At 41.3% G+C, this 22,252-nt stretch overlaps 1 protein-coding gene across 6 annotated transcripts in view; it reads right to left on the bottom strand.

Moving 5' to 3' along the window:
* Window positions 1-22,252, bottom strand: part of BAHCC1 (BAH domain and coiled-coil containing 1) — a 108,434-nt gene that overhangs the window by 20,673 nt on the left and 65,509 nt on the right. For 3 of the 6 annotated variants that reach the window (XM_075216884.1, XM_075216883.1, XM_075216888.1), the window contains 8 exons: window positions 19,939-20,037; window positions 10,905-12,620; window positions 8,481-8,586; window positions 8,168-8,376; window positions 7,652-7,810; window positions 6,986-7,185; window positions 6,507-6,885; window positions 3,340-4,161 (listed from right to left, as the gene is read on the bottom strand). In XM_075216884.1, coding sequence (XP_075072985.1) covers window positions 3,340-4,161; window positions 6,507-6,885; window positions 6,986-7,185; window positions 7,652-7,810; window positions 8,168-8,376; window positions 8,481-8,586; window positions 10,905-12,620; window positions 19,939-20,037 — 3,690 coding nt within the window. The remainder of the gene's footprint in view (window positions 1-3,339; window positions 4,162-6,506; window positions 6,886-6,985; window positions 7,186-7,651; window positions 7,811-8,167; window positions 8,377-8,480; window positions 8,587-10,904; window positions 12,621-19,938; window positions 20,038-22,252) is intronic. The other 3 variants (XM_075216887.1, XM_075216885.1, XM_075216886.1) reach the window with 3 other exon arrangements.

A 22,252-nucleotide genomic window follows, 5' to 3' on the forward strand; every position in this document is an offset into this window, starting at 1 on the left:
ATAAGACACATGGTAAAGAAAAGAGGGACATGGTAAATAAAATTTACTGAAAGTAGGTAAATGCTAAAAGTGTACCCGTCAGTAAGAAAAACTATGACAACTTACTGACGGTATTAAATTACATGTAGGCGCCGCTTTAAATTTAAGCACTGAAGACGCCGAACTCGCGGGTGTTGAAGAACCCGGAGCTTCATACATTTACCCCGTAGTGTTCAGTACACCAGTAATTTGGGCCTGAATCTATTAAACACTGGCATGTTACATAAATAAAAGGTTATTAAACATTGGTGGCTGTCAGTATATGAAAACATACTATTTGGAATATGGCGAGAGAATGGAGCAGACTGTTAACGAGGAGATGTAGAGAGAATAAAAATTCACCAGTTCTTTGTATGCTAATAAACCAGAGTAATTTAAAATCCCAGCACCGAATGCAGCATTTCTGTCAAACAAAAAGGTGTAAGCAGATATGTTGCAGGTCCCTCTGGACTAAGCATTCTGCCAGTTATTACTACTGCTCACTGTAAAGATGCCCACACGAGTGTTTGGAGAACCATCTTCCAGACGGTTGATGTGGTTGCATTTCCGTGCATTACCTTATGCACTATGGCAAGAGCAATCGATGCTAAAAGCTACTTGGGAGAGCATTGCCCTATTTAAGTATGGCTTCCTGTGCTATATCGTAGCACATGTACCCATCTGTCTTACAACTGACAACACGCTTCCGATGGCTCCCATGACAGACACTAAAAGGGGCCGGACTGTAATATGCAGCTAATTATCACCCCCACTGCACTACACAGCTTATAATTTGTCAGCCAAAGAAAAAGCATGCCACATCTTAGAGGATTATTATGCCGTCAGCGACTGGCATGGAGAGGGTTAAGACTTGCAAATGGTCTGTTTCTTTCTTTGGAGCACAAAGGTAGGCAGGAATTTAACGAATAATTAAACTCTTCAGTTTAAATTATTAATTTTGGTAAATCTACAGCCTTAAATAAAAACAAAAGCTCTTGATTTCGATTTTTATACAGTGCTTGGGGGGGAAAAAAAAAGGTATTAAATTGGTCCATTACCTATACATAATGAAGGCAGTTATTTTGTGGCCTTCACGAATACAGTCTATTAATTCACATGGAAGGAATGACATCACTTAGGCACCTCAGATTGGCTGCATCCTCATGAATATTTGTTCAGCCCACAAAATGTCAACCCGATACACTGCAGGGTTGTCTTTCCGTCGAAAGGGACACACCTTTAAGCTCAGTAAGAAGTTCAAAGGGGCATATTCAATTGTCCGCAGTTTCCACCGCCGAAAAACTATTACCAGTATTACGGTAATCGTAAGCTGGATTTCAGCTCGCAGCTCCCTGAGCTGAAATCCAGCGAGAAAAGTACCGTAATATAGGTATTTACGTGCACTATTACCGTAATGACTGTAATAGTGTGCGTACCGCAAGAATTTTGGCTATAATGCCAACAATTGAATATGCTCCAAACAATACATTTAGTCAAAGAAAGACACCTATCCATAATAACATGTCAGCAGGCATATTAGAAAAAAGTGTTCCTGCTTTATTGTCAGATATGTTTGTTAAAGCTGGGAGCAGCAGGTAAAGGAAGGCCGTCTGTTGCCTATCACTGGAACAGACTGTTAAGAACCACAATACAGAGTGCAGACATGAAATACATAAATGGATATTTTATACCCACATCCGTTCTACAAGCTAGGATTTTGCCACCATGTAGCTAGAAGGTTTATGCTTTATTTACCGAGAGGAAGAAAAAGCCCATCATAATTGAAATCTTGATAGTCTTAATACTTGCTAGCACTGATGATACTTTAAACCACGAAGTTAAACAAAAAACTTTGGAATGTGAAAAACTTTGCAGAAATATAATAAAAAAAAGTTTGCAGTAACCAAAGTAGTACCGGTAGTAAAAGTAGTACCATCCACCCTATAATATTTAGTCTCTAGGAGGAAAATAGGGGACCATTTCGAGGATGTCACCAATATTTTCACTCATGAAGGAATCCTCCGTGATTAAAAACATAGGTCCCTGGAATGTAAGTACTATTATTTGGCTAGATGGAATAATGAAAAAAAAAAAAGTCAAGCTATCCCTAACCATAGATTTTCACAAAATATTAACACGTTACTGTGTAACATTCCCTTGCGATCATCTGACATGGCTGACAATTTAGTGATGGCTCCCAGGGACAGTGAAACGGCATTTTGTGCTGAAGGAGATTGGGGACTGAGAGATACACTGGATCACCGTACACTTACATACTGCAGTGTGTTTATTTGCTGAACTAAGAAATCAAATCCTCCCTCTTAATGGCTGCTCTAAAAAGTGGCTTTGGAGGGTAAGGTCGGGGGCTCAGGGTCCCTGTGGAGCATGAGAGTCTGTGATTAAGTAGCACACTGCACTTAGAGCCCAGGCTGCAGTGTTTGTGTTTAATAATCTCTGAGGAGAAGACAATACTCAGCCTGCAGGGAAATTAACTGCCTAAGATCTCTGGCTTTTAGCTGCTCTTCGCAATGAAAACCCTTCCCTCCAGACTTCTGACAGAGCAATAGGTAAAGACTACTCCTACAAAGGGCGTTTAACCAAATGAGAAGCTGCACCGGACTCGTCCCTCTGAGAAGTTCCCACCTAAAAGTAGGATCTGTAAACAATTGTTGAATCAAACTGAACGGATACACGTCAGCTGAAATCTTCAGGTTCTAAACTTGCAATATTATAGCCCAGTATTAAGTAATTCTATTGAAACAAAAAAAAAAAAAAAAAAAAATCCCAGAGGCAGGTCAGATTTCAGTTTCCTTACAGCAATGCTAACTCTGCACACTTAAGATAAACTGAATGAACAATTATGGCTCGTTAACCACTATCCGCTGTTAATGCCCAAAAGCTGCATAAAAAATAGGCCATTGCATCCTAAAAATTTTAACGCTGTGGTTCAAATTTTAGCACAAACCATGGCCTATTTCTCATGTGCTACCAGTAGAAAAAAATTGTATTGATTAAAGCACATCACATTAAAATTGCATAGAAAACATGTTAAGAATCATAAAACGCATCTAATGCTCACAGTTTTGTTCGTTCTATCCATTTTCCCAGGACATAAACGTGCACATGCCCTGTGTTCTTTATAGTCCATGAAAATGTATTTCTCAACATTTTGTCACCGAGTTGTTTTTTTAAATGTTTGTATCTACAAGTTTATTGAAGATATTTAGAGAGATGTTTTTGATGGCCATTAAGGGGATGATGTCCCTAAATTGACACTGCTGTGTAATGGTTTATAAAATGGGAGTAAAAAAAGCCACAAACCTTTTGTAACTTTTAGCTGGTCCTGCAGAGCCAGATCTGCTAATTCACTTAGCAGAGCAATCCCATGAATACCTGAGCTTGAGGGGAAGGATGAGGAGTTGGTAACAGGAAACACATTCCCTTCTTCAAGAACTGAGGGAAGTTCTCCCAAGGAGATACTGGCCGCTATAAGCGCATCCAGACTGTAGATGGACTCTTGGTGGTCAGTCACAACTGGGGAGCAAGGTAGTGAAGGAGTAAAATGCTCATCATCTGCCACCTGTGTGTCAACCAAGTCCAGGTCATCACTAACCTTGTGTAACAAAGTCTGACCTACATCACTAGAGTTATTATCAGGTTCCTCTACAGTCACTGGAGCCTCAGGAGGCCTCTTAGAAGTGTTTGGCAACTGTCCAGCTGATGTGCACTCAAAGACACAACCATCATCACCTGGTTTTTTCCTCTCATCTGCTTCCAGGTTTTTAGACTCTACATCTTCCTTCTCTTCCCCATTATTTTCAGGCTCATCAAAACTCCTGCTGGCTGCGGATTCCTCACACTCCTGGAACTTGGGGACCTGGGATTCTTGGCTACATAGCTCACTTAGGTCTGTTTCCCCTAAGCGAGGCAATTCCTGGTTAATATCCAACGAGTCCCCTGCAACTGATGCGTCACATGAAGATTTCTTGGAAGGGGTAAACGTCCTGGACTGCTCGGGTTCTGCCGCAGTTGATGCTATTTGCATAGTTTCAGGATCAGCAGGTTCTGCAGAGTGCACATGATGGGGAGATGGAGAGGTATAGGATTGGACAACATCTGGGTAGGTGTATCCAGGAGGCAGATCTACAGGACAGACAAAGATAATTTACTAGATCATTAAAAAAATGTTTAACCTACAGTTCTGCCATTTAAGATACCTCTAAAATGTACACCATTGTCAAGTGGTTCTTTAATTCAGCACTGTCAAGTAGGGTAAAAAAAATAATAACTTCACAGGGATCATTGACCTGAGCCCCCAGGAGCATTTTAGTGCAGACATTTTTGCTGGTGCCCATTGGTACATCTCACAGCCCAGGCCAAAAAACAGGGCTGACTGCAGAGTGTAAGTATAGATACATTATCATTCAAGACATTTGGCATGTTACATAGGTATGATAAGCCAATTTGTTGCACGGCACTGTGGGCTCAAATAGGCCCTTCAATGATCTTACCAACAGAAAGTCTGATGTACATGGAAATGTATAAACTCTTCACTCATTTATATAAAACAATTTTAATTTGAGCTATCTTAACATATCAAGCTATTGTGTTATGATTAGAATATCTCTCATGCTTCAATGTGGAAGACAATTAAAAATATACACTTCTACACGTCTCATGACAAAATTTAGTAATACTAACTAGGACATACTAAGACAAAAATGAAAGCCCCCCCTATTGGGATGGAAAATATGATGTGTGATTAAGGTGTACTGGAAGAAGAGGATGGGATTGAACTTGTCATGTACATAGTGAGGACAGCAATATTCATGACAATGCATTCTGTCATTCACTAGGAACCAGGACATCAATGACAACAGAGCTTAGAAACTCACCAGGATAGTTATATCACTAGTTTTTAGATAATTGATAGACTGTATTCTCATGGTTGTTAGTTCAGCTCAAAAATTATCTGCCTCCACTATGGGGGGTATTCAATTGTTAGCGTTAACGGGAAAAAAACGAGCGCTTAAAAAATATTACCGTTTATACGGTAATATTGTGCGAGAAAAGCGTTAATACGGTAGTTTACTCACGGAACTTCAGCTCACCGCTCAGGGAGCGGCGAGCTGAAATTGAGCGAGTAATTACCGTATTAACGCTAAGATTTTTTGAGCGCTCGTTTTTCCCCGTTAACGCTAACAATTGAATACCCCCCTATGTGTAAGATACTGTAATGCTTTATTATAAACATTAAGCGAAAATCAGTGATAGAAAGGAAATAATGTGCGGATGTAATAGCATGCTGACTCTCATAAGCCTAAGGGGTTCTCCTCCGCTGCTAGACCACCATACTCAGGACAGAAGAACTATATAAAAAGAACTTGGAGGTGTTAAGAGGGAGGGAAGACAGTGAGGAATGGGGTGGAAGATGCAAACGTGAGAAAGAGAGGAATGATGGACGGAGAGAAAAATAGACATGACCAGACCAAGCATTAGATAGATGAAGTGAGAGACTGCACAAAAGGGGGAGGGTAAATGATTGAAGGGGGAGAAGATAGATGGACAGAAAGGGGGGCGGGTGGCTGGATGTCAGGGATTAGACAGACTTGGAAGATGAATGTAGGCAGCCGGACTCATTACCCTGGCTGTTTTCTGGGTGTTTATGCAGCTGACACACACGGAGGACCAGGAAATAAATGTTATCACTCAGTCTTGAGAAGGCTATGAAGGTGCCCTGCGTTGGTAAATGTCCCCCCAGGCTGCTCATCGTCAGATGGTTATTAATGGTATCCTCCCACTCTTCTGACAGCATGGCCAGATGAACAGCATATCATTCCTACAGCCTAACCCCTCACAAGGACTTTTCAAGGAGACGTCAGTGACTCATAACCTTGGGGTTAAGATACTGGTCTTTGAAGTAGAATATTATATTCTATGATCCCAGGCCAATACTGCACGACTTTGGCCAAATAACTCCCATATACAGTCTAATGAAAACACAGACTGCAGGCGCATCGTGTGCTGTAGCAGCACTTCCCAGAATATGGATAGTGGGGCTTTAAGAGTCTAATTTTAACTCCATAAGTGTTTGATTGTGCTAGGAACACACTGCAATGATTCAGCCATGAGCTGGCAGAGCATACAGTGGAACAGAGCAGATTTCCAACCATACGCAGAGAAGATGTGGTGACAAATGGGCCTTGCGGCATGCAAATATGCTTTTAATTTAAAAGGCAATCAATAGCACTGCAATTCCTTTAACGGGTTGTGCAGATCTCTGCCTCTCCCACTTTCTTCTAAAGTTTTTTCCCTTTCTTTGAGCTACTGTTAACCTTTGCTGTGCTAAAGAAAAAAAAAAAAAAAAAAAAAAAAAAAAAAGACAAATCCCTACTATAAGTCATTAGCTGCATGCAACTTTTGAGCTGCAGTAATTGAGGATATTGGAGCACGCTATGGGTAATAGTTACTCAATACTTGGTACACACCTGGTTCCAGTGATTTGGGATAGTCTCTGGGGGGTTGCCCCTCCCCCCTCCTATCTTCTCCCTCTTTCCCCTTGGAGCTTTGCACGGGCACAGGGCTGACAGCTGGAGAGCTGGGCACCAAGATGGAGCTGCCATCGGGGCATGCCGGTAAAGTGCATGGGGCCAGCGGCCGGGGTGTTGGGCATTTGGACGGAGGCCGTAGGGCAGGCGAATGGGAGCAGGGAGACAGCTTGGGTGGTGCAGGAGCAGAGGGAGGTGGCAGCAGCAGGCTGGGTTGGGTCTGGCTCTTGGAAGTGTTTAAGGCATCCGCTTTACTGTGGGACTTTAGGGCCTTCTCGGGTTGGTCTTCAGATTCTGGCAGATGATCCTCGGATTTCCGCTAGAGAGAGAACAGATGGTCGAAATGAAACATTAGCACTACTAGCTTTCTTCCAGCAATGATGGCTATAATCACTAGGAACATTAGACAAAAACTCAACTTGACATACTTGGAGATGACTTTGCCTCTGAAGTTCTAGAGCTTGCGCCGCTCTCTGCTGCTGCAGCGCATAAAGCTCCTGTTGCCGTAGAAACTGCGACCGCGAGTAGACTGGGAGCTGTCCTGGGTGCTGGAGGTGGGAGGTGGGTCCTCGGCCAGGGTACATGGGTGGCCACAAAGAAGCCTGATCCATAACTTCAGCTGTGGAAAACACAAAATTTTAATACTCAATAGTTTGTAGTGGTAGATTTTACATTAGGCATTACAACTGCCTAAACAAGAATTAGTTTGTTACTGTGCAAACTTAGGGTGGGGGCAACAAGCATAAAAAGATAAGAATTCAGATATTGTTCATGTACATAAAAAAAAGAGCTAGCAATTTGAGTTTAAGTCACAAAACTTACCAGTTTTATTTAAATTTATTCATTGCTTATGTTATTTAATTTAACTTTATAGAGACAATGTGCATTTAACAGCCAAGTGTCAAAGTGACAAAATGCACGATAAAGGGAGAACTGTATCATTTCTACCAAATCATCACGCTTTGCTACATACTAATGATCATGTTTATTTAACTTTTTCTGCACACTTCGCTATGGATGACACATTGGAATGGTCACATCTCCTGGCACACTTGCAACAAATTTAATGAACTGCATGCACTTACCGAGAGTGTGTGGAGCAGTGTGGGGAGAGGGCTCCGGAGGTAGAATGACCAGCTGGGCAGGAGGTTCCTGTGGTAGGGGGAATACTGGTTGCATGGCACTGGGCATAGATGGGGGAAATCCTGGGGGCAGGTTCTGGTGTAGAGCTGGGTGACCAATACCTGATGGCAAACAGATAAAGTTTTATATAAATTTGCATGACTCCACAACTTTTATCCCATTTAGCATGTTTAAGCTGATAATAAGAGTAAAAAATAATTTCAACAACTAATACTTGTACATCCCAGGGGCAAGAGGGCACCTCCAAACAGACAGTGACAAGTTACTAGGCACATATTTTATTTATATTAAAAACAGGAAGACATTTCTTTCCAGGGCACATGCTTTAGTGTTGACCATTCAAACAAAAAAAAATAAAAATAAACTGCTGTGTCAGCATGTATTTGTCACACTAATTATAAATGACTCTGCTTTAGGTCAAATACCCTTTGAGACGCAGCAGAAATTAACATGCTCACCGTAGGAATGGCCACCCATCCAAATGGAGGGGCTCCTTGTTCTAGGCAGCCAATGTGGGTGGGTTGGGTGAGTATGTGGTGTAGGATCAGCTCCTAATTGGCTGGCTTGGAGAGAGGAACCACCTGCTATCATAAGATGAGGGGTAAGATCTCCCGGGCAACCACTGGAAGGATGGATTCTGGCAAATTCAACCAGGTCCTTGTTTTCTCTAAAACAAATGGGACATGAAAAGTGTGAAACAGGATTAAGAGTACAGAGTCCTGGTAGCACTACAGGGAAAATAGCAGAAATCCTCTTTTGAGAGCTACTCACTGCATTAGAAGGTCTCTGCTGGGGATCCCCAGCCTCTCCTCACAAAGACGATTCCTGTCTTCTTCTGCATCCAGGTCAATCACATGCATTGATCGTCCAGAGCCTGCTAACAGAATGAAAAGCATTGGTCCACACGAATACACACACAAGCTATTCGGCTACAGGACATGAGTTTTTTTTTTTTAAAGAAGGTGCCAATTTCAACAGGTAACAACTTAAATTGGATGTTCACCCAAACAAAAATTACCATATTTAGTCGATTCACTATGTGAGTGTCTTATAAAATACATCCTTTAGAAATCCCATGCCATTGCTCAGGATAGCTCTGCCTCTTTGCCAGTCAACTACTGATCATCATACATAATGTGAATACTGGATGCCAGGGAAAGCGAGGGACAGCACCAGACCCACCAGAAACTTAACAGCAAGCATTAGGCACTGAATAATGTTTCTGAACTAGTAAGGAAACTGTAGAGGATGCAATTTAAGAAACATGTCCAAATAGTTGTATTGCTATAGATGAACATGTGCTAAAGAGAAGACAGGAAAGATTTTAGGGCTATTAAGATTATAGTCTTAAGTCTTATGAATGCTGTCCAAGACTGGCATAAAGAAAAGTCATCACTCCAGCTCAGGTGTGCTCTTCCACCAGTTTTAAATATTTTATTTCATTATCACAGAATCTAGGTTCAATATTCCACACTGAGGTAAGATCAAGAAGGGGTTAAAAGCTTGCCCATGAAGTTCTCGCCAGCCAACTACACTAGAAAGGACTCAACTGGAAGCTGTGTCTCATCAGGAGATTGGCCCAGAGGCCGGCTAATGAAAGCCATGTGTTATAAGTGAGCCAAGGGCTTCTGGTAACCCCGGATATTCCATTCTTGCCAACTCCCTACCCCCTTCTCTATTACTCCACCAAACCACATGATGACATCACTCCAATCACACATCAGACAGGAACCTCTCACGCCTCTTCCCACTCACAAAATGCTTCCTCCCAGAGGAATCCAGTGTGCAAATCCTGATTTAGTAGGTTTCTTTACTTAGCCACCGAATCCTGGCACAAAGAGGAGGTTTGGGTGTCTGTAACTCCACGTGTTAACAGCAGTGCCATCTATCTGACACCACTGTAGTTTTAGATTAGCTGAGCTGTCTTCAGATTAATTTGCTCTGAAATCAAGTTAAGAGGCCCCCAAAAGAAAAAGAATTTAAGGACATAAGCTATACCTCCAAACTAGTAATTGATCCAAAATCGGTAATTAATTTAGCCATATACAAGTCTGTATTCCCCATCTCCGCACACCTGTGACAAAAAGGCTTGTACAGGGTGGATTCATTCATTTTAAATTCTAAACGGCACATCTAACATACACACGCTGCATAGCTGCACTGCAAGCGCTCTATATGCACTTTACATGTTTTGACAGCTACAATAGAGATGCAACATGCACTTGAGTTAACTACATTAGTTTTCGGTCTAGTGTTAAATAGCTGTCTATATATATCTATACACACACTTACATATTATGCATATATACATACATACATTTAAAACATTGCACATCTAAGTTTTGTTTGTGAAAGGGTGTGATTTCTTGCCAATTTTTGTTTATTATTTCTTTTTACTTTTGACCACTTCTTGTTTCTGTGTTGAATGAAACTTGTGACAAATTTCATCTTCTCTTAACGTTAGTGGGTGTTATTTTCTCAAAAAAGAGTACAATCTCAAATAACCTGCAACACTGATTAGTGCAAAGTGAAGTCACCAATAACAGCAGATGTAGCTTCCTCCATATGATCGTTAGTGTAGCTCTTAGATAATTACAAACACATTAAAGTATGTGTTATGAGGTTTTTCCCTCTATGTTAACAGCTAGGATAATTACTTGGTCATGCAGATTAATTCATCAGTGTTTCACTAAGAATCCTCAAAACATGACCAGTTAGTACCTGTATACATTGGACCTTGTTTAGATTTTGGAGCAAATTCAGTAATGGTGCAGAATTGCATCTGGACAAGCCATGAGGCTATGTGGGGGGTAGACACGTAATTTTATTGCATACGGGGAAAATATTGCACATTTTTTTAATATAGCAAAGAAATAGTGGGCAGGTTTATTTTAGCACTGCAATTTAGAACAGCTAGATCGCATCCCTTCCAACTCTAGATGTGTTCTCACTTGGTTTTGCCAAGGTGCAAATCGGCTTCCAATGTTTTTGATGCTCCACTTTTACTAGCTTAAGAATTTACAACTTCAGGTAATGAACATTTTCTTCATAAGAAACTAGGTTAGTGGTCATACATGCACCCCTCTGCATCATCTCCTCTGGCTGGTGCCAGGGGCTTTACGTGGAAATAAAAAAACATCTGCATACGCTCTCGCTAAACACATTGCAACATTATTATTTGGCATTTTTACCCACCTTTCTGTCCCATGTGATTTCTACTCTGTCGGCTTGAACTTGAACCATAAGATGACTCATGGCGGCTGCTGGTGTCTTTCTGACGTGCTACTGCCACTGCAATGCCAACAGGGGGCTGCCTGACTTCCCCTTCCCCGTGTGATGTCTCATTCTCTCTACTTCTGGCACAGTCCATTCTCTCTTGCTCTGGCTGGCACTTGTTGTTTCCATGGAATTTAATTTCTTGATGGGAGCAGCTGGTCTTCATATTCCCCAACCCCACAAACGGTGTTCTCTGCCCCACAATAAGTGCTTGGTTGCTGTATTTTAGTAGGTTTTTCATGGCAGATACCTCATCTGTTGGGCCTTGCATCTCCTGGCTCAGAGCAGGGCCTGGAGTCATGAGCGCAGCCTGTTGTAAACTTGTGCTGAACGGATCTAGGTAAGAGTTCTTTCTGTCCTCACTGATTGAAATGGAAGGCTCTGTCCATGGTGGCAGATGGGGACCATTATAGCCCAAGGAGCTTAGTTCAATGGTTTTTCTTTTTCCTTCTTGGTTACTCTGCTCCATGTCAGTTGGCCTGTGCTGCTGGTGCCGTATTCTTGCAACCTTTTGAGAACTGTGCACCTGGGAGTCCTTGGAGGCCCTGTCTAAAGTGCAACAGGACTGACTGTTTTTTACACAATGTGCATCCTGGTTATTAGGACGGGGACAGTCTTGTGATGTGGGCATCTCAAAGTACGCAGCCTTATCAATGCCCCTCTGCATAGCAGTCTCTGAACTTAAGCTGTTTAAAAATTCCAGGTTTTTGATCCTTGCGGCTGTGTTCTGTGGCCACTCCGATCTCCTCTCCCCTTTAGCCTCAGCTTTTAAGTGGGAGAATGTATTAGAGTAAGACCCAGGAGGGTGGGAATTAGAGTTCATTTCGTGGCTCTTGTCCTTTCCGTCTCCTCCTCCTCTGTCCATATGGCAGCTCTCCGGGGTCACCTGAAAAGGCCGGCTTTTGTCGGTGAAGTGCCCCACGGAAGGCACAAACGTGGGCCTGCCCATCTTTAGCTCCCTGCCTGACTTGTCCTGCAAAGAGCATACAACGTCCGAGTTGGAATGAAGCTGCAGACATGGGAATGAGCCGGTGGAGGTGTTAAGTGGAGCAGGAATGCTGGGGAGACTAGATGGGACAGTGTATGACACAGAGTGGTGAAGCATTTGCCTCCTTTCTAGGCACTCGCTGTAAGGTTGCTGAGGCTCGTGCTGGGGATATGACCTGTCTGATCTCATCTCTTTGGCACATCGGTTCTGGCTACCTTGACGAGGCATCCCTGCCCCAACAGTGCAGCTCGACAGCAAGGCTTTGCTAGGGTCCCCATTGAGCACCTTTGAGGTCATTAGGCAAGAGTTTAGATGCTTGGTCCGGTTCTCACATGATCCTCTCTGGTGCATATCCTCTTTACAGTGGTTGTCCATAGAAATGGGCAACACCACTTTCTGTCTATCCTTGCCCTCCTCCTCCAAGTGCCTCTCCTTCAGGTCCCCTTTCACCATCTTCTCCTTGTTCAACTCTGAGCCCCCTAGATAACGGTCATTGTCTTTAGATGCCTTCTGCATATGGCTGTTCTCTCTGTCACGACTGCAAGAGCCAATGGGATGACCTGGAGCCGCTCGTGCAATGCTGGGAAAATTGTGGTTGGCTGACAGGAGGGTGGGCTGCGCTGGAAGGTTCCTCAAATAGAAGTTATCTGGAATAAAAGTATGGAAGACAAAAGATAAATAAAGTGTATAACTGGACTAGACTGACATCAGCAATGCTATGAAGTTATAATAGCTTAGTATCATTCATAAACATACTAAATGTCATATTGAAAAAGGACTTGCCTTGCTTTATGCATACAACTAAAAGTAGTCATGTCTGAAAAGCTACAATACAATTTCTTGCTATAAGTTACAGCACTTTGTTCTAGTTTTCATAGTGGATGTCTCCCACTGATGGTGAACGTTAGTTATGTGTTCTACTACAATGTAGCCAATGGTGGCGCTACATTGTAGTCTATGGATGATTTTATCAGTAGTGTAGATTAGATTAACTTTAATATGGTGGGAAAGGAGTATTTCTGAATTCTGTGTGTTCACAGCTTTTAACTTTTCTACAAATGGAATTATAAAATCTATTCTTGTAGTTTTACAGCACTAAGAAAACAGCTTCTTATTATGCTGTGCATTTTCCCAGCTCAAATCATATGAGTGAAAGGGAATTCAGAATAATTTGGCTCACTATTTCTTTGGATTAGGACAAAACCACAATATTGTGAAAGGTGAGATCCATTAGTAGATGTCTCTGTCAGCACAGGAGGGGCATGGAGACTGGAGTCTTCTGAAATCGGCAAGACGGGCCCACAATGCTTGGATTTCACTTTATGTCCGATCCTCCACCTGTTCCGCTCTGGACAGTCAAAATATAACATTTAATGGAGACAAATTGTATGCCAGAAGCTGAAAAAGGACACCTTGGTATTCAGCTGGCATGGATGCAGGAAGCTGCCCTAATAGAGTTCGAGTTTATAACCAAAGGGGAATAAAGGTCACTCCCACCCTGCTGGGAAATGAACACACCGCTATATATTGACACAAACTATCAATATACATTTTCAATTATCAAGGCCTGAAAGGTCAGATTGCTAGAGAAGGAAGCTTGCAACAGTTTTGCAATACAGTATATCACATTCTTGCAATAAAAAAAAAAAAAGGATTCATTGGATTTTTGTGGAAGGTTTTTACACACAGAAATGCAGTTTCCAAGGCCTCGTAGGGAAAAGATGTGCAAAAGAAAACGGACGACATTTTTTGCAGTGTCTATATGACAGACTGTGGGTTATTTAGCCAGGTAGACACCAGTGTTTTGGGGGTCTCTGATTGTTTTTCCCTTACCACTCAAAGTTGTTAATAGGGTGAGTAGCACCCATACTGTTTACTTAATACCTTTTCTGTGTCTGGGAGGAGAGTGTACTGTATTGTGCTGCACTGTTACATTACACTTATTTTCAGTTTGTCAGGTCTATTTTGCCTTCACTGACTAAACACTATCAATGGTCTGCAACATCAAAGAAATGTTTAGGGTAGTTTGCATAAGGGGTGAGTGGGCACCACTTCAATTGCTGCAAAATAGTTCAACGCTGTTCAAGATGGCAAGAGTACATCACTGTATCTGACTCAGACATCACCTTCCAATCACAGACTAACCTACAACATATATTACATGACTGCACCACACAGGCGTTTTCGTCCAATAATCGGGCAAATCAGCCCACATACGACCTTTTGGTCGGAAGTCAAGGTAGTGTGTATAGTGATACGATGGTCGAAAGTCGTTCCAAAGTGTCGATTGTCGGCTCATTTAGTTTGTCATACTGTTTAATATTTTCTGACCAATCACCGAGCGATCATGTAGTATGTATGTACTCATGCTCACAATCCCCATAGAGTTTACAGAGTCAGGCTCTTTTCAGCCAATGCTAACAATGAATGTCCCAGCGAATAAACGTAGAGTGCGCTGTAGAAGGAATAATTCGTTTGTTTGTTCTGAGACAGAATGTTTAGTTTCAGAGTAACTGAAGCTAACGGAATTTGTTAGGACATGTGTATAGCTATAACAAAGCATTTTAATCAGTGTGATAATGTGACAAGAATGAATGAATGAATGAATATTGTGCTGTCATTCTCTGAAGACTAAGGGTTACAGATGAAGGACCAGATGAAGAGCACAGATCTGAAGGTGAATCCTGTCAGTGTGTATGCATGAATCGTCAGACTGATCAGACCTTCAGTCATAGGTACAATCGTTTCAGATAACAAGTCAGTGGGGAAATTCTTCAGTGTGTACCTAGCCTTACTCTGCGACGACACCATCCAATCACAGACTAATCTGCTACATAGACTCTGAATACTCACACTCTTGGAGTGTGTCCCATCACTACATTGAACCATGTGACACAAGAAGTAATGTGAAGAAAGTGGGCAACTAAAATCTGCAGTTCCCTGCATACTCTGTATATAAATTGAAGCTATATCTCAGCCAACGTTAGAACATTTCACTCTGCATCAGCCTTTTAGAGTGTATATATGAGAGCGAGGTAGATCTTGTAATAGTGCCTGTGAGGTGGGCGGAACTTATTGCGACTGATATTGTTGACTAATTTTATGTTAATCCCTGTCTATGTTTGGCAAGTTTTTACAAAATTGCCAAAGTCTCCAGGTCAAAAGCTCTCGCCTGTACAACCTTTCAAAATCATTGAAGTCTCCACTTGGAGCCATGCTTGCCACAAGTGTAAGACTCTACCCCTCCTTGTCATACAACTCCCGTAAATGTTCCTCATTTACACAGACATCTCAATTTTAAAGTGTCTTCTGCCAGAGGGGAGAACAGCACTCACCCAATTTGCCAAGGCCTGGCCAGGTGAACACTTCACATACAATAATCTTTGCTTTAGCTTAAAATTAATTCAGCATGTCAGGGTAATTAAACATTATTTAAACAGATATACCTTGATAAATTTTAAGCATGTGTGATGTTGGGTTGCAGGCAAATATAAGAACGGGTGTAAGATTTTATAGCAGGTTGTGGAGAACAGACTAGGGGGCCAGGCAGCACTAACCTGACAACAGTACATGCCGTTTTATTCAAGGAAGATGTCCGCTAGCCTCCTTTTCGTGTTTGGTTTACAGACCACATAGATATGCATACTTTATCCCAAATATTTTTTGCCTGTTTTTATTTTGCCTTCTTAAACTTAATATTGCATCCAGACTGCCACTTGCTATTCCAGCTGACTCCTGAGCCTCAGAATGCAACGAAGGATAGATTAGTGAGGGATTACTGAAGGAATTTCATGCGGCAAGTAATACAGCATGTTGAGAAGGTTAAGTAAACGCAGGTCATAAAAAATTCAAGTCCAGTCCTGTTATTTCAGCTTATAACCTTACAGAGAAAAATCAGAGCATGAAGGATTGTGGGAACGCTGTGCTCAGCACTCAATTTCTGCATGCATGCTTGTGTAGTGCCAAATGACGCAGCAGAACTGTATGCACGACATGTGTTCTCCAGGTGAACTATATAAGTATGTATGTATGTATGTATGTATGTATACATATACATCCCCCCCACCTTATTTGGTCGCTTACTAAATGTAGCGTAGACTGTGACATGTATAGATTTAGGCTACATCCATGTGAATGTTCTTTTGGCGACTAATTGAAGAGATTTAATAGCCTGTAGCCAATGGTGTCGTTTAAGACCCATTGCCATATAAGTCTCAGTAAGTGCTATGAAAAAAATAAACCTAAATGTAAAGTATTACATCCAATTCTTGTGTGCATTTTAGTAAAATGAGATACAGACAACATAAGGGGTCAGTGGAGTTCATATGTTTACCCCATTTTCATTCATTTTTGATTGTAGCAGTTTTATTTATGGTCACCCAAGTGTAAATAAAAGCCACACTCGCCCGGCACAAAACTAACACTTGTTAATTCTGCAGCTCACTCAGCCCACTGGAAATTATCATGTGTTGCATGGATGTTATTTTCTTGTTTCTCATTGTATCTAAAAAGAGCAAGTCTACAGAGCAACAATTGTGCGCCATATCCTCTTATTTCTCGCAGGTGATAACTCTTGTTTATTCTTTGTTTCATAAGCAAAAATGATCAGTTCCCAGCTCATAAGGGAATAATAGGTGAAGAACAAAACATGGTCTGGAGCATCTGGTTCAGATTATAGACAGCTTTGCTAACACAGAATTAGTGCAAGATAAACATTAACAACACAGCAATGCCTAAGGCATATTGTCCATGCCTCAGAACAGTAGTTCTAAATAGTTTTAAAACTAAGATTAAAATGTACCCACCTCCTGCACAGGTGTTGGGAGCCAATGGAATTAGGAAGATTATCAACCACAAAGGGACTCATCATGACTCAGTGATGTCACTGGCCGCTAGTGCAGTTCCCCATCCCAGTCCTCAGTGATCCCTAACTGTGCAGGTTTTCCATGTGACAAGTGAAATAATTAGTACAACCTGTGGATCTTTCAAAATGTGTCAGTCAGCAATGAATGTACTCTTAACCCAATCCACTTCTCATTTTCACTAAAACAACTATTTTCTCCAATGACTGCATTGTCCTGTCCTAATCAGGCTGCCTCTTTCTATAAAAAAAACACTCACTTCAGCCCTAGACAATGCAGCTCCAGCTACGACAATCCAAATCCCAGTCATGGCACAACAAGACAGACCCGCTACCTGCAAAAGTGCTCCCGCACTGCAGAGCGCCACTGGAGGAAATCTTGTTCCTGTCCCGATTTTCTCCAATATAAATTCATCCTTTCATCTTATAGCACTGGCCTTTCAATTGCCAAGCAAACATTCTTCAAATCTCTAATATCCACCCAGTCTTCTAACCCATGTTGCCTCTTTGCCACATTCAAATCACTTTTCTGCCCACCTGCACCTCCTCCTCCTTCCTGCCCATGATTTTGCCACCTATTTCAAAGACAAAATTGACAATGTTCGACAAGATATTTCCTCATGCCAAACTCCACTCACTCTACCCACATTTACTTCATTCTCTCCAGTAACTGAAGACGAAGTCTCTTCACTCATCTTATCTTACCCTACAACCTGTCCACTCAACCCTATTCCCTCCCATCTACTCCACTGCATGCCCACCTCTAACTCATTTCTTCAACGTGTCTCTCTCCACTTTCACATTTCCATCCTCCTTTAAACATGCTCTCATCTCACGTATTCTAAAGAAACCATCTCTTCATCCAGCTTCTCTCTCCAACTAACGCCCTATTTCTCTCCTCCCCTTTGCCTCCAAAATACTTGAGCGATTAGTATACAGACGCCTGTCTCCCTTTCTCGCCTCTCATTCCATTCCATTCTCGACTCTCTGCAATTAGGCTTCCTCCCCCAACATTCAACTGAAACTGCTCTCACATAAGTGACCAATGATCTACTTACTGGAAAATCTAAGGTTAATTTCTCCATACTTATTCTCCTGGAGCTCTCTGCTGCTTTTGATACTGTTGATCACCCTCTTCTCCTACACACCCTTCACTCCATTGGCCTTCGTGACAGTCCTTTCCTGATTCACTTCCTACCTATCGAACCGCTCCTTTAGTGTTTCTACCTCTGGTACATCCTTCCTTCCACTCCCACTTTGTTAGGGTCCCACAAGGCTCTGTTCTTGGCCCTTTACTTTTTCATTGTACACCTTCTTTTCTTGGGACACTAATTCGCTCATTCGGCCTCCAATACCACCTCTACGGTAATGACACCCAAATCTATATCTCTTCCCCTGACCTCTCTCCTTCAATACTATGTCATGTAACCAACTGTCTTTCAGCTATCTCCAAATGGATGTCCCAACACTACCTAAAGCTCAACATGTCCAAAAAAATTAAAATTTTTTTATTATCTTCCCTTCTGCCAGAGTCACCACCCATCCTCAAATCTCCTTCCTCACTTTCAATAACACCACAATTTCCTCAGTCTCCCAAGCCCGCTGCCTTGGTGTCACACTTGACACCACCCTCTTCTTTATTCCTCATATCCAGACTCTCTCCCAGTCCTGTCGACTCCACCTTAAAAACATTGCCAGAATTCGCCCTTTTCTTACTCAACATGCTACTAAAACTCTTATCCATTCTCTCATCATCTCCTGTCTTGACTACTGCAATCTCCTGCTATCTGGTATTCCTAACACCAATATACACTACAATCCATCCTAAATGCTGCTGCAAGAATGATCTTCCTCTCTCATCGCTCTACATCTGCTGCACCACTTTGCAAATCCATACACTGGCTCCCTGTGTCCTCCAGAATTAAATCCAAATTACTCACCCTTCCCTGCAAAGACCTCAACAACAACACCCCTGTATACATCTCAAATCTCATATCAAAATACTCTCCATCCCGCTCTTAGATATACCTCTGACCTGCACCTTGTCTCGTTTCTGATAACCACCTCTCACTTGCGCCTACAAGACTTTTCCCGTGCTGCTCCCCACTCATTGAATTCCCTACCACGCTCAATCAGATTTTCCCACGGCCATTAAATCTTTAGATGCTCTTTGAAAACCCATCTCTTTTTTTTTTTTCTTAGAGGTGACCTTAATCTCGATAACACTATTCACACTAATGCACCCTCACAACTATCCCACTCTCCACACTGAGCCACACTCACTCCTCTTGTTTCAGCTGTGCCCTCTTCCCTTTAGAATGTAAGCTCTCTAATGAGCAGGGTCCTCCATACCCTTTGTTTTCATGTCTCCATTCATTTTGTCTCCTTTGTCTGTTCTTGTTTTACGCATGTACTGTTTTATGTATGTCCTTGTCTTCCCTACTGTACGGCTCTGTGAAGCACTGTGGCGCCGTACAAAATAATAATTAATAATATAATTAATAATAATATAATTAATATTATTATTATTATTATTAATGAATACACCTGTGCTCCAGCAGAGAGATATGGAAAACAAGCACTGTTAGGGGTCCCCGAGGACTGGGTTTGGGAAACACTGCGCTAGCGGATGGATAGGCTGCATTCGCCAGAATATTGGTTCAGCCCACAACATGGCTGCTGTAGCAATGTCACTAGTTCCTACAGAATTTATGGGCTCCAATCTTATGCATATTGCTTCTGTCCATAAAGTGGCTGCCTCCCGTGTGTGTAAGTGATGGATAAAGAGCTAGTCTCTTACAACCTGCACTATGTTACAAGGACCTAGTGTACATAAAGTCCTTGCAAGACAGAAAATATATTATGCTTAAAAATGACTTTGGATTTTAATATGTATGTTTTCTTTTACTTTTCTTGATGATTCAAACTGCAGTCCCATCATATGGCCTGTAGGGGACCGTTTTATTGGACCATGTTAGAGATTTTATTTTCTTAGCTCCGTAAAGCCAGCAATACGGAAGCTTCCATCATTAATAAATGTACACAAGAAAATAAATTATGTTTACAGTGCAGTCATATTTTATGGTGCCATTAGTAAGACTTGCCTTTTTGGGACTCGTAGAAACGATGTTGTCCATACAAAACATTGCTGTTTCCGTGGTCCAAGTGGCTCATGGGTAGAAAAGTGGAAAAACGGGGATAACCTAAAGACACAGAAAAAATGGCAAATGTCAAAAGATGCAGAAATAAGGATTAGGCCCTTATTCAATGTGTAAAGTGCGCTCTTGACAAACACAAGATATGAGAAATGTTAGTATACAAACACATATCTGAACACATACATATCTCAGGATTTTATTAAGTCAGTCATAACTGTGTGTGTAGGCCTGGAAGAACTATACATAGGTATCGCTGCCCAAGAATGGGATATATAAGTAAATGGCTCTACTTACATGTAATTTCCACACTTAAGACAAATCTGCTTTTCTTCTCTATTTTCATTTACAAATATCTGTATTCACCGTTGAGTTGGGGAGGATTCCTCTAACAAATTATATGAGTAATCAAGATCTTATGTATTAGAAAGTACAACACCCAAAAAAGAAATCTGTGTTTACACCTATGGGCTAAAATGCATGACAACCAATGTGTGCTTTAGACACGTTTTAGCGATACATTTATTGTGTTTTGCTTTTACCAATACAATCTATTTCTTTGGTAGCCTGCCCTTGGCGAGGTCAAGTTTTACTGATCAGGCTGGTCAGATTCTTTGCCAATCTAGCAGATCACAATATAATCCTGTACTTCTAGGCGATGTGGTCGTAGCTTTTCACCATAATACAAAATTACATAAAGCGCTACGGAATTTGCTGGCGCTATATAAATATTGATGATAATGATTACATACAACAGGGATATATTATGCCTAATAGGACCTAAACAGATAGATATTTTCACTTTACTTTGCATCTATTAAGCAAACAAAGGGTCAATTAAAAACAGGACGTACAAAAAAAAATAAAATTGATGAAGTTTTGGAAAGAACACAGTAGATTTAATGGTTTGGGGAAAAAATGATGTTGCTATTTCTGTCTTTTATGAAGACAATGGAGCGCATTCTCACATGTGCTGGAAAAATGACGAATTTAGGTCAATTTTTTGTGCCCTTTACATGTGTTGCGCCTTGACGAATCCAATATTATCTCATGAAAGGCAGCGTTAAAATTACAGAACGCACTGATGGGAGCGAGGGTACAAGAAACTATACAAATTGAATGCTGTTTGTTAACTGTGAAACCGCACATTTGCAGCCTATAGATGTGAATGAGCCCTAAGTTTTGTATTTTCACTAATAACTTCTACAAAGGAATAATTAATTATGTAGCCCCACAAAAAGTTTTAGCCACTTCTAGATCAAAGGCTGGGTACACACTACAGAAAATTTTTCTCAATGCAATATCGTTAATGATTTTACCAACAATTGAAAGTCCCAATTATCATGCAGATTTCTGTGTACGCACTATACGCGTTTTACACGATCTACCTTCACATATGCTGAAAAGATCATGGCTCTAAACTCTATTGAGATCTGCCTACACTGCTGGTCATGAGTGCATGCATACATACTGGAGAATTTGCTCAACACCGTTCCATCATTTATAGAGATTTTTAATCCATTTATAAAATCAAACGATACGATGTGTGTTGGAACGATAAAACATGATTGTGGGGGTGTACACACTAATGCGATATCGGACCTAACAGTCGTTTATTGTGTGATTGGCATGATAAATCGTGTGAAAAACCTGTAGTGTGTACCTAGCCTAAGACACTAGGGGTTTATATATGAACAAATTTGAAAGGTGTAAAAAACCATCAGTCAAACATTTAGTTTCCTTGTGTAACTCGCACTACAGGAATTTATTTTTATAGTGCCAACACACTTCACAAGCACTTTACTTTACAATTGGCATTAAGGCTAATTACCGGGTCTATGAAACATGTTAAAGCAGATTAAAAACATATAAAGCCAACTTCTTGTTGCTTGCTATAGGTTACCAGCACATATGCTCTTTTAGGAGATAACCTTCCCTGCTTGAAAGAGGTGGGATGCTCACATTAGCATGTAGAGCAGATCAGCTAAGCTTACTGTATTTCTGCTATACCATTATGTATGAATCTGTCAATCTGCAGTTTGCCCTGTGAATTGTTGTTACCCAAGAGGCTCGGTAGCCAATCACCCTGGCTTTACATTATCCCAAAGTGATGCAACACTGAGAAGCACCACCTTCTTACGTAATGTTAGCGGTCTTTAATGAACGGAATTGACACTGGACAGGTTGAGATAAGTATTAAATCATGGTATACTATTTCACTGTAAAAAATATGCAGGTTTTAACACACACAATATATATATTT

Source organism: Mixophyes fleayi, chromosome 6 (genome assembly GCF_038048845.1).
Source record: "Mixophyes fleayi isolate aMixFle1 chromosome 6, aMixFle1.hap1, whole genome shotgun sequence".
Lineage (NCBI taxonomy): Eukaryota > Metazoa > Chordata > Amphibia > Anura > Limnodynastidae > Mixophyes > Mixophyes fleayi.